This window comes from Mya arenaria, chromosome 1 (assembly GCF_026914265.1).
Source record: "Mya arenaria isolate MELC-2E11 chromosome 1, ASM2691426v1".
NCBI lineage: Eukaryota > Metazoa > Mollusca > Bivalvia > Myida > Myidae > Mya > Mya arenaria.
In genome coordinates, this window is record NC_069122.1 from 62,455,268 (window position 1) to 62,470,179 (window position 14,912).

General features: G+C 39.3%; 1 protein-coding gene across 2 annotated transcripts; it reads left to right on the forward strand.

Annotated features, from left to right (window-relative positions):
* The first annotated feature begins 4,102 nt into the window (after positions 1 to 4,102).
* LOC128234175 (2-amino-3-carboxymuconate-6-semialdehyde decarboxylase-like) lies at positions 4,103 to 13,850 on the forward strand. Of its 2 annotated transcripts, XM_052948231.1 has the most exons (10): positions 4,103 to 4,228; positions 5,213 to 5,407; positions 8,190 to 8,349; positions 8,527 to 8,603; positions 10,116 to 10,209; positions 10,671 to 10,766; positions 11,842 to 12,014; positions 12,218 to 12,313; positions 13,462 to 13,526; positions 13,562 to 13,850. In XM_052948231.1, the coding sequence occupies exons 1-10, from the start codon at positions 4,172 to 4,174 to the stop codon at positions 13,566 to 13,568; spliced, it is 1,020 nt and encodes a 339-aa protein (XP_052804191.1). In that variant the 5' UTR covers positions 4,103 to 4,171; the 3' UTR covers positions 13,569 to 13,850. The 2 variants fall into 2 exon arrangements, with proteins under 2 accessions (XP_052804191.1, XP_052804180.1); XM_052948220.1 differs by having other exon boundaries at positions 13,462 to 13,850.
* Positions 13,851 to 14,912: the final 1,062 nt, after the last annotated feature.

The window sequence follows — 14,912 nt, forward strand, 5'->3', positions numbered from 1 at the left end:
TGAAACGACTTATTTTGAAATATTTTAGTCTTAAAACACAATGTTTCATTGTAAATTGGGTACGACTTAAACAGAAATTGAAAATCCCGTTTATTAATTTGTTTATATTTTACGTGAAACATATTTTTTCTCATGATATTGCATACCTTTGGTATGTTCAATGAGAATGATAGTTCTCATTCCTGGCTTGAACGAATCTGTGGAACTTTGTTCGAATTATGCTGCTGTTTGGAAATGTATACCAGGTATCTCATTGATTGCATTGCATTAAATATATATTTTTTAATTTGATTTCAATACAAACTGTATTATAGGCCGATGAATGCATAACCTTTTTTTGAAAATATGACAATATTAAAATGAATTCACCACCAATGAAATACATAGATAATAACACCCAAAATCGCCCTCACAAAAATTAGGTTTGTTTCCGATTTAATTGCCCTCTACTGCTAAATAATAATAAATGGATAATTCTATAAAGAATAACAGCATATGCAGGTCGGGATTATTATTATTATTATTATTATTATTATTATTATTATTATTATTATTATTATTATTATTATTATTATTATTATTATTATTATTATTATTATTATTATTATTATTATTATTAATTAATTAATTTATTTATTTATTTATTGTCAGAATATAAATATCAAAGTTACCACAAACACTTCTTTCCGAAGCAAGAAACTATGGAAAAGATGTACTTATGTTGAAAAGTAGAAAACATTATGCACCAGTCAAATTGTAACCACGCATGCAAACAACATGTTTTTACGCCTAGGTAGAAGACTTAGTGATCTTACGTCCCCTTTCGCGCTCATTTGACTCTGTGTTCCGTTTCGTCTGTCGCTCATTATCCTCCGGTTTCTTGACGTCACGGGTCCTTTTGGCGTCATATGACACGTGCTGGTTACTCGGCGGCCTAGATCTGACGTCATGGTCGTAGGGTGAGTCTGTGGGAAGACTTTGATGACAGAACTGTGGCACCGGCTTTCTCTGCAGTCTTCCATTTTGGAATCCTTTCATTAAAGAAATGCATTTTCAATCATCACATTTTTTTAATTATTGTTATTAACAATTTAATTTCATGTTTCTTACTCCTACGCAAAATAAGCAACCAAAAACTTTTCGCCGTTTCCACATAAAAATCAAACTATTATTCCTTCGTTATATCCACCCATTATTTCTAATAAAACCTTAACACCATCTACGTAATATAGCAGCATCAATGTTTTGAAACATTTTGTCTTTAAAATTTATATTTAAAAAATATTCTAAATTATTTATCTTCGTTCCGGAGCTCGTGCACGTTGCTACAGTGTCCGGCTCTATATACTCCGCGCAAATCTATCCTTTTTATGTGGCAAATCAAATGAAAGTCATTCCTAACGGCTGATGACGTTATTACTTTACATTGATTAGAGTCTAATCAGGATAATTCAATTGTTTTATGTCATTTGCAATATGTCGAGTTCCGCCATGAAATTAACCTCACGCCCATCGCCGTTCCGCGATTATATTTATTGCCTGTTAATCTAATTTGGACAATCTTTCCATTTCTGTAGATGAAAATGCTGTTGTGCAGTTTTTTTAAATATTATATATATATATATTTTAATTTGAAAATGTTTGTATGATTTATTTTAAAGAAATGTTCCACACTTGTTGAATTCGAAGTCTGTTAAACTGAAATATTTAAACTTTTAATTTTTTCTACATTTTTTAATTAAAACTATGTACCTTGTATCTTCTGTGTGTAGTCAAGCCCGCTGGCGCCCGGGAGTGAGGGATCCCTCGCGCACACTTCTAGGGGCCCGTACATACCAAACCGATCCTGATACGTACCCCGCTCATTCGTACCCGGCACGCCTACTTCGTACTCATCAAGTTCGAATTGCCGATTGAAAATCACATCAGAATCACCGTGGCTTTTGTTCAAATTCATTATTTTGTAGAATCAAATATTGTTATTACGCAAATGAAATATTCTAATAAAAACACAATGTGAAATGCATTGGTAATTCGTTTCGACACTTCATGAGAAATGATTCGGGCGAAATTGAGCGAAATGTAATATGAAGAAATAGGATCAATTAAAGAAAAGTTTTGAGGCTTCTTTAAATGGGCATTAATGTTATCTTGTTGTGGTTATCCCTGTTGGAAATCATAAAACCGTAATTTTACAGACAATTTGGAAGGGACGCGGTGGTTTGGCTTCTTTTTCGAAGCCCGAAAAGTGTTGCCGCTAATGAACGAATAACGAACTGTTCCTGTCCAGAATTTTTCGCTGATTTTATATTTTGGTTACGAGGTTGCTGCTTTTTCTCCATCTCTCTCCTCTCGTTAACACTATTACTCAATGTACATCTTGAAACGTGATGTTATGGTGTTCCATGTTTCGCTGTTCATTATTGTGTACACCCCAGAGCCTGGTCAACTATCTTTTAAGTCCATGTTTTATCATTCCTCATATCACATAAGCAAAAGAGGAGTGGACAGAGGGAGGGGTAGAAATGAGAACTGAGCTGGAAACGAGGTGACAAATAGAAGAATGCAAGGGGCAAGGAGCAAAATTTACTGTTTAAAACTTTAAAGATTTGACAACTTCACTAAATATAAGTCACAGTGTTCAAAAGCGTGGACAAAGCATGGGGCGAGGGAGCAAAGACAAAGGATTGGTGCTAAGATGGGGGGGGGGGGGGGGGGGGTGAAGACGGGATTGAGCAACAACAAGGGAAGTTATATCGAGGTGACCCGATAAAAAACGGAGCAAGTGGTGGTGGTGGTAGTTAAAAGGGCGGGCGGAGCAAGGGGGCAACCACAGAAAGATAAGGAGCGCGGGGAAGAAAAAGATACAACAAGGATTACAGGGGCGAATATAAAAAGGATGGAGCGATGGGACTATATTAGATGAGTCGGTGGAACAAGGGGATGGACGGCAATTGGAGGATTTCATCGTGAAAAAAACACAATAATAAACCTTTATATTTATCAACATGGAGATAAGAAGTTAAGTCTTCTTTTTGTGTTACCCTCGGTAAATATGTGTGTGACATGGTCCATTTTTTGTATTATCTTGTGATTAATTAATAAGAAAATTTAATACAATAATATGTTGATAATGTTTTATTCTGAAATACTCGTTTGAACTAAGCAACATGTTCAGATTCAATGACTATAGAGAAATACACTATTTGAATGACAGTCCGTAACATTATTCTATTTTTTTTTTAAATAACTCCCATATTTTTTAAGTTGGTGAATTACTGGTACGCGAGTATGTTTGGCACGCCACATATTTATTGCATTCTTCATTGACATGGATTAAAACAATAACGGCCCTAAAATAGACCCTTGAGGAAACGCCACATGTAATACCACGTGATGAAGTTCCAGACACTAACTTCAGTCAAATTGGCTCGAACTAGATGTAAAGGACCGATTTATTTATACTGAAGGTACACAATCCCGCTTGGCTCGATTTGTTTAGGCTCGATGTATTTTCGCCATTCCCTGGGAGTTCGAGCCATCGGGAATCGACTGTAATTGTATCCTACCTCAACCAATTACTGTCCCATCCAAGTGCTTCTAGTTTCAATAAGAATAACATTAATAGATTGCGAAGACAATTTGATATATGTTTCCTTATTGTAAGCTTAATTTGAACACAAATTATCACTACGGTACGAAAAAATATCATAATGGAAATGTTAAAAAGAGCTTAACAGAGTGGGCGAATGATTGGTACATGAACGTAGCCTTTCATTCAGAAATAATAAAATAAAATGCAACATCGGTCTTGAATCAATAAGATTAGAGGTTAATTGACGCAATGCTGTCGGTCCGAGTGATTGACAATTTCCCGAACGTTCACGATATATAAAAAGTACTGAGTAGAAAAAGGGAAGTTTGGCGTTATAAGTGTTGAAGATGAGAGTTACAAATGAGTTTTGAAATTAGAAATACGCTTAAGTAAGGATTTGTATTTGTGAATGTAACTGTAAGGGGAGCACACACCTCCACTGTTTTGGGTCGCGATTGGTTAAAAATGACCTTGTCCTTGTGCACATGTATACATGTATTATTCTAGTTTAAAGATAAAAGGCTATCGTCGTTCAGTGGTTGGAAGTTTGTGTCGGAGGAGAAAAGTTTCAGAATTATGAAGATTGATATCCACACTCATATTTTACCGGAGAAATGGCCAGACCTGCGTGAGGTAGGAATTACATCTTTGTATTCATTATAAGCGTGTAAACGTTTTGCAGCCTACAGTGCCTGGGCAAAATGCTGGGTTGTTATTACAATAACCGCATACATGTATACTACTACAACTAGGTGTATATAAATGTTTGTTCTCCGAGGCCTTGTGGAACAATATGATTTGTTCTCAATACAATGTTCGATGCCATTTTGTTAAACAATGCTGATTCGTGATTGTTAAAATGTTTGTTTGAAGAAGAAAAATATTCTATATGCGCAAGGTTGGAAGTAAACAACTCGAATATACATGTTACTTGTATCAAGCCCCAAGTAAGCTGCTATTTGTGTTCATCAAATGTGAAATAGTTTTGAAAATTACAAAGCTAGATGATTAGAAACGAAATTTAGTTCTTTAAATATAGAGTAAACAAAGACAAAAAAAAAGTTTTCGTCAGCAGCAGGTTCGTCTAAGTAGTCGGTGACCTTTTTGAAATCATGACCGACTTTTTATCAATAAGCTGAATTTTTCAACATTTGAAGAATGATGTTTTTTTGTTTGTTTTTTTACATGAATTGAACATTCTTCAGAACATTCCGACATTAGTCGGTATCTGTCTTAATGTTAATAAGAAGCGATGAAGGCTGTTATTTTTCCATTCCTGGATATTATACCAAATCTGATATAATGCCCCTTTAAATAACGATTAGACCACAAAGCCAATTAATGATTATGATACACATGTCTATATAATTATGTTCTGGTAAAAAATATGAATAAGATATATACTAAACCTTTAAATAATTAATTGGTAAACATTTTTTTCATAAAACAGCACTACTACTTTTATCAGTCTAATTGACTGTCAGCTGTAGTCGTGATTTGTTTCTCCATGAAACGACTCATTCCTTAAAGCACATGCTTTTTCATCACTGAAGTGAACCTTTGTAGTAACGATAATCAAGGACAGAAACTCGCCGATACATGTGTGTGTACTTGCAGCGCTACGGGTATGGAGACTGGGTACAACTTGACCACAGCTGTGAGGGTCGGTGCGCCAACATGATGAAGGGTGGCAACTTCTTCCGAAAAGTGGATCCTAACTGCTGGGCGCTCGAGGACCGTCTTCGAGAGATGGACGCCACCGGCGTGGACGTTCAGGCACTCTCTACTGTCCCCGTTATGTTCAGTTATTGGGTACGTTCAAACCTTGTTTATAGTACAGTCAAAACTCACTTTGTCAAGTCGTTGTGACCTCGCGAAGTTCTTCGAGATAACTAACATTCGATATAACCGAAATATAAACAAATGCATAACTTAAGTTCGACATAACCAAAATGTCGAGATAAAGGAGTTCGACACAGTGAGTTCAGACTGTAATTACACCAATATAAAATTATGTGCAATTTCGTCGCAACCATATTCAAAGGACCTACATGTACTTCAATACTGGGTACGTCCCAGCCATGTTCAATGGACCTACATGTACTTCAATACTGGGTACGTCCCAGCCATGTTCAATGGACCTACATGTACTTCAATACTGGGTACGTCCCAGCCATGTTCAAAGGACCTACATGTACTTCAATACTGGGTACGTCCCAGCCATGTTCAAAGGAACTACATGTACTTCAATACTGGGTACGTCCCAGCCATGTTCAAAGGAACTACATGTACTTCAATACTGGGTTCGTCCCAGCCATGTTCAAAGGAACTACATGTACTTCAATACTGGGTACGTCCCAGACATGTTCAAAGGAACTACATGTACTTCAATACTGGGTACGTCCCAGCCATGTTCAAAGGAACTACATGTACTTCAATACTGGGTACGTCCCAGCCATGTTCAAAGGAACTACATGTACTTCAATACTGGGTACGTCCCAGCAATGTTCAAAGGAACTACATGTACTTCAATACTGGGTACGTCCCAGCAATGTTCAAAGGAACTACATGTACTTCAATACTGGGTTCGTCCCAGCCATGTTCAAAGGAACTACATGTACTTCAATACTGGGTACGTCCCAGACATGTTCAAAGGAACTACATGTACTTCAATACTGGGTACGTCCCAGACATGTTCAAAGGAACTACATGTACTTCAATACTGGGTACGCCCCAGCAATGTTCAAAGGAACTATATGTACTTCAATACTGGGTACGCCCCAGCAATGTTCAAAGGAACTACATGTACTTCAATACTGGGTTCGTCCCAGCCATGTTCAAAGGAACTACATGTTCTTCAATACTGGGTACGTCCCAGCCATGTTCAAAGGAACTACATGTACTTCAATACTGGGTTCGTCCCAGCCATGTTCAAAGGAACTACATGTACTTCAATACTGGGTTTGTCCCAGCCATGTTTAAAGGAACTACATGTACTTCAATACTGGGTACGTCCCAGCCATGTTCAAAGGAACTACATGTACTTCAATACTGGGTTCGTCTCGGCCATGTTCAAAGGAACTCCATGTACTTCAATACTGGGTACGTCCCGGCCATGTTCAATGGACCTACATGTACTTCAATACTGGGTACGTCCCAGCCATATGCAAAGGACCTACATGTACTTCAATACTGGGTACGTCCCAGCCATGTTCAATGGACCTACATGTACTTCAATACTGGGTACGTCCCAGCCATGTTCAAAGGAACTACATGTACTTCAATACTGGGTACGTCCCAGCCATGTTCAAAGGAACTACATGTACTTCAATACTGGGTACGTCCCAGCCATGTTCAAAGGAACTACATGTACTTCAATACTGGGTACGTCCCAGCCATGTTCAAAGGAACTACATGTACTTCAATAATGGGTACGTCCCAGCCATGTTCAAAGGAACTACATGTACTTCAATAATGGGTACGTCCCAGACATGTTCAAAGGAACTACATGTACTTCAATACTGGGTTCGTCCCAGCCATGTTCAAAGGAACTATATGTACTTCAATACTGGGTACGCCCCAGCAATGTTCAAAGGAACTACATCTATTTCAATACTGGGTTCGTCCCAGCAATGTTCAAAGGAACTACATGTACTTCAATACTGGGTTCGTCCCAGCCATGTTCAAAGGAACTACATGTTCTTCAATATTGGGTTCGTCCCAGCCATGTTTAAAGGAACTACATGTACTTCAATACTGGGTTCGTCCCAGCCATGTTCAAAGGAACTACATGTACTTCAATACTGGGTTTGTCCCAGCCATGTTCAAAGGAACTGCATGTACTTCTATACTGGGTACGTCCCAACCATGTTCAAAGGAACTACATGTACTTCAATACTGGGTTCGTCCCAGCCATGTTCAAAGGAACTACATGTACTTCAATACTGGGTTCGTCCCAGACATGTTCAAAGGAACTACATGTACTTCAATACTGGGTACGTCTCAGACATGTTCAAAGGAACTACATGTACTTCAATACTGGGTACGTCCCAGACATCTTCAAAGGAACTACATGTACTTCAATACTGGGTACGTCCCAGACATGTTCAAAGGAACTACATGTACTTCAATACTGGGTACGTCCCAGCCATGTTCAAAGGAACTACATGTACTTCAATACTGGGTTCGTCCCAGCCATGTTCAAAGGAACTACATGTACTTCAATACTGGGTTCGTCCCAGCCATGTTCAAAGCATTTACATTTTCACCTCAAACTATGTGGCTTCTGAGAATGCATACTCGTTGTTGAAGAACTATAAGACCCGAAATTCAAATATTTTGACTTGTCCCTAACGGGGCCAAGTGTTACCAAGTAGGTGCTAATGGCTTCGTTTTATAAATAAATGTTGAGGTAGGGTCGTGTTTATCCTAATAATTATTTTGTAAACAACATACTAGTATATTACTTGTATGTTAATCAAACTGTTTTGAACAAAGACGTGACCGAGACTGCAGTGGGCTGCTCGGCTGGCCCATCTCTAGCTTCTATCAAAGCCATCTGATAGGATGACTAACTTCTGTTATTTTACTTAAGGCCAAGCCCGCTGATACGCTGGATCTATGTGAACTCCTGAACAACGACCTGGCCAAGTCTGTGGCCCGCTACCCCTCGAGGTTTGTGGGACTCGGGACGCTCCCCATGCAGGCGCCGGAGCTGGCCATCAAGGAGCTCATCCGGTGTAAAAAGGAGCTAGGTATATAGCTTTATATGGTTTGGAATCATTATATTGGTATGTTGAACATTTGAATATCGTGGTATTTCGGATTATTTTTGGTCGTTTGATAGTTTCCTTGAATGCAAATCGTGTTTGCAAAATATCTGATAATATTTTAATAAAAAAAATATTTAAATGTCGGTTTATTTGTTTCAGGATTTCCCGGTGTTCAGATAGGATCTCACGTCAATGACTGGAATCTCGATGCCGAGGAGCTGAGACCGGTGTTTGCCGTAAGTCCATGTGCTTACTCTATTAATTAAAACAAGTGTGTAGATATACTGCCTTGGAAAAGGTCTCTTTCACTGGTGTCTGAGCTGTGGTGAGTTTCCGTATAAGCATAATGCACCAGTCAATTGTAACCACGCACCCCCACCTAGTCCATGGGTATGCCGGGCACAGCCGGAGAAATGGGCCGTGTTTTTACTTTTCCGGTGGCTCCGCAGTGCAGGGTGAATGCGGTGGTTTTGTCTTTGCGCCAAATATAGCGGGGAATGGACCTTTCCTAGGGTCCCTGGGGAACGAGGGCATTTGGCAGGGATTTTACCATCAGTTCGTCCCCACAGGGCGGGGATTTTACCAGGGCTTAGCTAGACCGAAAGTCAAAGTCACAAATATTCCCTGGACTTTGGTGGGGCGTGGTTACAAATGACTGGTGCATAAAGCCTAAAGCTTAGTTGAGTAAAGAGTTGTTTTGTTGCGATGAATTAGGAAAGGCAACATTGGTAGGTGGAAAAAGGTTCGAGTTTAGCTCCGCCAGATTGTGAAAGCGTCAACCACGATCCGTCACATGTAATACATCAACGCACGCATGTACTGGAATTTTAGCTTAACAGTAATAGGAGGGTACTGTATTCTGCCCTTTTATGATAGCACCCTTCTTCCCTCATGGAACAGCAAATCACCCCTTCTTCCCTCATGGAACAGCAAATCACCCCTTCTGCCCTCATGGAACAGCAAATCACCCCTTCTTCCCTCATGGAACAGCAAATCACCCCTTCTGCTTTCATATATTACTGTAGTAGTTAAATGTATGAGATTATAGAGCTTGAAACTAAGAATTATGACGAATATACTGTAATTACAAACACACACAAACTTTATATATTTGGTTGTTGAAAACCTAGTATTACTGCAAATAAACATATTGCCTAACAATTTCTGCCAAAATAGAATGTGCCTTGTTCTCCATAAGCATGCTGTCCTCCTTTTGCAGCACCATGTCCTTGCCAAGACCTGGCTAACCCCCTAAATGTGCACCCTGTCCTTGCCAAGACCTGGCTAACCCCCTAAATGTGCACCCTGTCCTTGCCAAGACCTGGCTAACCCCTAAATGTGCCATGTTCTTGCCAAGACCTGGCTAACCCCCTAAATGTGCACCCTGTCCTTGCCAAGACCTGGCTAACCCCCTAAATGTGCACCCTGTCCTTGTGCATGCTAGGATTCGTTCCATTAGGAGAAGTCGTAACTTCAAAATTCTTAAGTATACATTTTCTTCACGCTTGTGTTCTTTTTATAAAACTTGATATACATGTAGTTCAATTTCCACACACGAGCGCGCGCGCGCGCACGCACGCACACACAGAGCAAAATAAACAAAATTTGAAAATAAGATGAATTTAATTGAAATGGGTCTCAGCCTTCCGATGGATTTGCATAAGTTCTGGTTCAATGCGTTAATGGTTTCCAACGTAGCAGCCCCATCCCCTGCAATCCATGAATATACATTCATGTATTCCCTGCAGGCTGCCGAAGAGCACGGTGTAGCGATATTTGTCCACCCATGGGACATGGAGATGGGTGGCCGTATGTCGAAATACTGGCTTCCCTGGCTCGTCGGTGAGTAGCATGTGCAGTTAGGCTTTTCTTGTCATTTTCATTTTACGAATTTATGTAAATATATCAACGTATAATGAAAAATGCAAAATGATTTTTCTACGAGTATTACTCTATGGACACATGGCATCCCAACCCATAGCATCCCATACAAGTGTTAGTTCCAAACTCTGAACTCTTTGACGCGACTGCCATTCCACTAGCTAGTTTAAACATTATACATTTTACAACGATTGTGAAGAAAGAAATGATAGCTTATGCTAAGTCACTCTCGTTGGCACGATGTTGCGCGAAAGAGTACCCAGATAAAACCCACTTGTCCGGCTTGGTGACCACTAACCAAACGCACATGCGCCAACCCGGGTCGCCTTGGTGAGAAGCGAGTGCGCTAACCACTGCGCTAACCGGACAGCCAAGTCCACTAGTTCCTGTAATATATGTACATGTATCTGTTTAATGACCAGGAATGCCTGCGGAGACGGCGACGGCCATATGCTGTATGACAATGGGCGGGGTGCTGGAGCAGTTTCCCGGGCTCAAAGTCTGCTTCGCCCACGGAGGTCAGTGTTATTTACATTCAGTGTAATCGTAATGATACATATAGTCATGCATCCGTAATATAAGGTATGCAGGCTGTATGACATCTAGCGTGGTATTTGAGCAGTTTCCCAGACCAAAACCCGGCTTTGCATACGGAGGTTAACAAATTGCTGTCGTTTTTTCGATAAACACAGTGCAAAGGAACTACATGTACTTCAATACTGGGTACGTCTCAGCCATGTTCAAAGGAACTACATGCACTTCATTACTGGGTTCGTCCCAGCCATGTTCAAAGGAACTACATGTACTTCAGTACTGGGTACGTCTCAGACATGTTCAAAGGAACTACATGTACTTCAATACTGGGTTCGTCCCAGCCATGTTCAAAGGAACTACATGTACTTCAATACTGGGTTCGTCCCAGCCATGTTCAAAGGAACTACATGTACTTCAATACTGGGTACGTCCCGGCCATGTTCAATGGACCTACATGTACTTCAATACTGGGTACGTCCCAGCCATGTTCAAAGGAACTACATGTACTTCAATACTGGGTACGTCCCGGCCATGTTCAATGGAACTACATGTACTTCAATACTGGGTACGTCCCGGCCATGTTCAATGGACCTACATGTACTTCAATACTGGGTACGTCCCAGCCATGTTCAATGGACCTACATGTACTTCAATACTGGGTACGTCCCAGCCATGTTCAATGGAACTACATGTACTTCAATACTGGGTACGTCCCAGCCATGTTCAATGGAACTACATGTACTTCAATACTGGGTACGTCCCAGCCATGTTCAAAGGAACTACATGTACTTCAATACTGGGTACGTCCCAGCCATGTTCAATGGACCTACATGTACTTCAATACTGGGTACGTCCCAGCCATGTTCAATGGACCTACATGTACTTCAATACTTTTTGTTTTATTATGCCCTGTAAAAGGTGTTTGAAAACGATTGTTTAAAAAAAAATGCTCAAATGTCGTTGCCCAAATGTGTCAATTTCTTTCGGTGCGCTACGAAAGCCCGAAAGAATGATGAAAAATGTGTTTTGTTAATACCAGCTGAATCAACGTTTTACCAGGGGGTGCTTTCCCGTTCACTGTTGGGCGGATCGAGCACGGATACAACGTGCGGCCTGACCTGTGCGCCGTCGACTGTAAGACCAGTCCACGTAACTTCCTGGGAAAGTTTTACACTGACGCGCTCGTGCATGACCCGCGAGCCCTCGAACTGCTTGTTGACGTCATTGGACAGGTGGGGTATCGTAATTGATTAATTATCATGTATGCCTTTAGCAAATGTCGGACAGTAAACACAGGCGCAGTATTGAACTAATATAAGAAATGAAATTAAAATATTCCCAAATATTTCTGTATATCATTTTCAAAACACTGCTTCATGCCCAGAATATTCAACATTTTTTTTATTTACGTCACATTGTTTTTCTTTCCCGACAGGACCGAGTGATATGTGGATCCGATTATCCGTTCCCGCTTGGGGAACACCACCCGGGCCTTGGAATCGAACAGTCTGTACTCGCCGAGGACGTCAAGGTAAGTAGTGTGACGTCGTGCTGACGTCATAATTGTGCTTCAGGGCAAACTCCGCTCAGTGTTACTTCCCTTGCAGTGTACAGTAATCACTGCCTTCACAAATATCACGTGATGATAGAAACGGCACGTGATTGCAATTTACAAAATGGACGGAACACCTTTAAAAGAAATTCCAGCAACATGTTTCATTTGTTTAGAAAATAAACGATTTTATTCCATAAAAGGAAAAAATGCAAAACGTTCGATACATGTCTGAATAGCTAACAACACATCCATGTTGATATTGTAATTTGTAAATCCTACTTTCAATTTGAAAAAAGACCGAACATTTCCGAATGTTTTTTTTAATTGTTATTTTTTTATAAAACATATTATGCCTATCAACTGGCGTAAAGTAATTATTTAAGAAAGGATATAAGAATAAATATATATGATTAAAAAAATGCCATTAAAAGTTTTCATCCAATTTTGGATGAAAATCTTGTGGTGGCAGTGATTACTGTACTGCAAGGGAAGTAACACTGCGCGGAGTTTGGCTTCAGGGTAAAGCCTTCACCATGTTTATTTACTGCTATATAGAGTAGTTATATGATGTAATTTCTACTCCGTATTAATAATAATCAAAACAATATAAAGTCACAAAGGTAACCAATCAAAACACTTGCCAGAAATCTAGCACGTATTTCCTTTAACTTCATTGTCGTCTTTCCTTTTTGAGTCTTTGTTTTGTTTATTTTATAAGACTATTCAAATGCATGTTCATTTAAGGAGCTTATTGTTGTATGCGTTCATTCAGTATGACGCTCGGTCGCGACTTTTTCAAAATTTGCAAAATTAAAATTGAATGTTCATACTATACTGCATGAACATACAAGAATGAGAATCAATCCTTTTTTTACATATCCCCTTTTCATCACTTTATATTTTGTTGTAACACTGATTTTGTTTGTTATAATTTTCGCGTTTATCTAGAAAAAATATTTAGATTTTTTAGTTCGTGATTCACATATGCAGGACACGATACTGTCAAACATCGACCGGTTTATGCAAAAATGAAAGCAAATGTTATCTTACAGAAAGTCTAGCGCTAATGTAAATATTAGCATGTAATTAATCCTTGCTTTATGCATGTGTATTCTCTTTTTTAGAAAAAGCTGCTTTATAAAAACGCCTGTGAATTCCTGGGACTGGACCCGGCCGCGTACAGCCGCGACACGTGATTGTCCGCCCACGTGATTGTCCGCCGCCCACGTGATTGTCCGCCCACGTGATTGTCCGCCTTGGAAGGGGTATGTGATGCCCCGCAGTGGAAGAGAGACACAGTGTTATGGTGTATGTGCTTTATACGATAATAAACTTGCCAGAATGTGTGCCATTGCTGAAGATGTATATACGTGTTCTTATGTATGTGCCATAATAGGGAAGGATTGTTTTACTAAAAACAATTTTTAAGTATTGCGTTTTATTATTTTAAGAGTTACTGTTATATTATTGTGTTGAATGGTGTTGAATAAATAGTTTTATTTGAATAACCAGATGACGGAGTTATATGCCATTTTCCCGTGTTTATTTACCGATTCCCTATTAATTTTGCTGCATTTTTTGGTTTTACATTTGTGTATATAGTTTTTATTCAACAGGCTTAACAATTAAAAAGCTGAACCATGCTGTTTGAAACCCTTAACGATGGCATTTAGTTGCTGCTTTGTCATCATGTTCATCACCACTTTATATTGGGTTACAAGGGAAAATGGCACAACTGTCAGCCACGAACCTTCCAGTGAAATCCAAAAAGCAAATTAATCGTCAGTCATTTAAAGTATCATCTTGAAATGACAGATAAGATTGAGTTGATATGCAGGAGGCATCTCCTGGCATCCTTCCTGGTTAATCCCTAAGGTAGCCAACCATGATGTCTATACCATTATTGTAACACTATATATTTTTGCAAGATTTCACCTGAAGCCACATGAGTGGCACTATATATAATATATATATATATATATATATATATATATACCTTCAGAGTCAACGTCACACAACACTAGTTCCTTATCCAACCAATGAAATGATAGAATATGGTACAGATGTCCATGACCACTTGGTAGTCATTAGTAGGTTATAAAGCAAGTTTGTGTCCCACCAATGAACAGATTTTGAAAGAATATGGTATATATGTCCATTGCATCAATTGTGCATGCAGAATGCATGTGCCAGTCGAGTGCTTTAAAGTCAAGGTCACATTAAGGGTTCAATGGTCAGGTGCCATTTTGTGTCCATGTCAGACTCTTCAAGGATATTAAAATATTTGACACAAATACTCTAGGCCAAGGCGCCACTAGCAGGAATCCCTGGTCATACTTGTCACATGTTAACCTGAACAAGCCCAAGCACATGTTAATCATATCATACCTTCAACGCTAAGGTCACAGATGTTTTATTCAACCATAAGTGCACAAATACCATGTCTTTTCTTGTTAACGAATTTGATTTTAGTTATGTCTATTAAATCTAATGTGTCATTTTTTTTTTACTGGAAACTGGAATGAAGGATATTTCACAAGGACCTCCGACTAGAGCTATGGGCATAATTAAATTA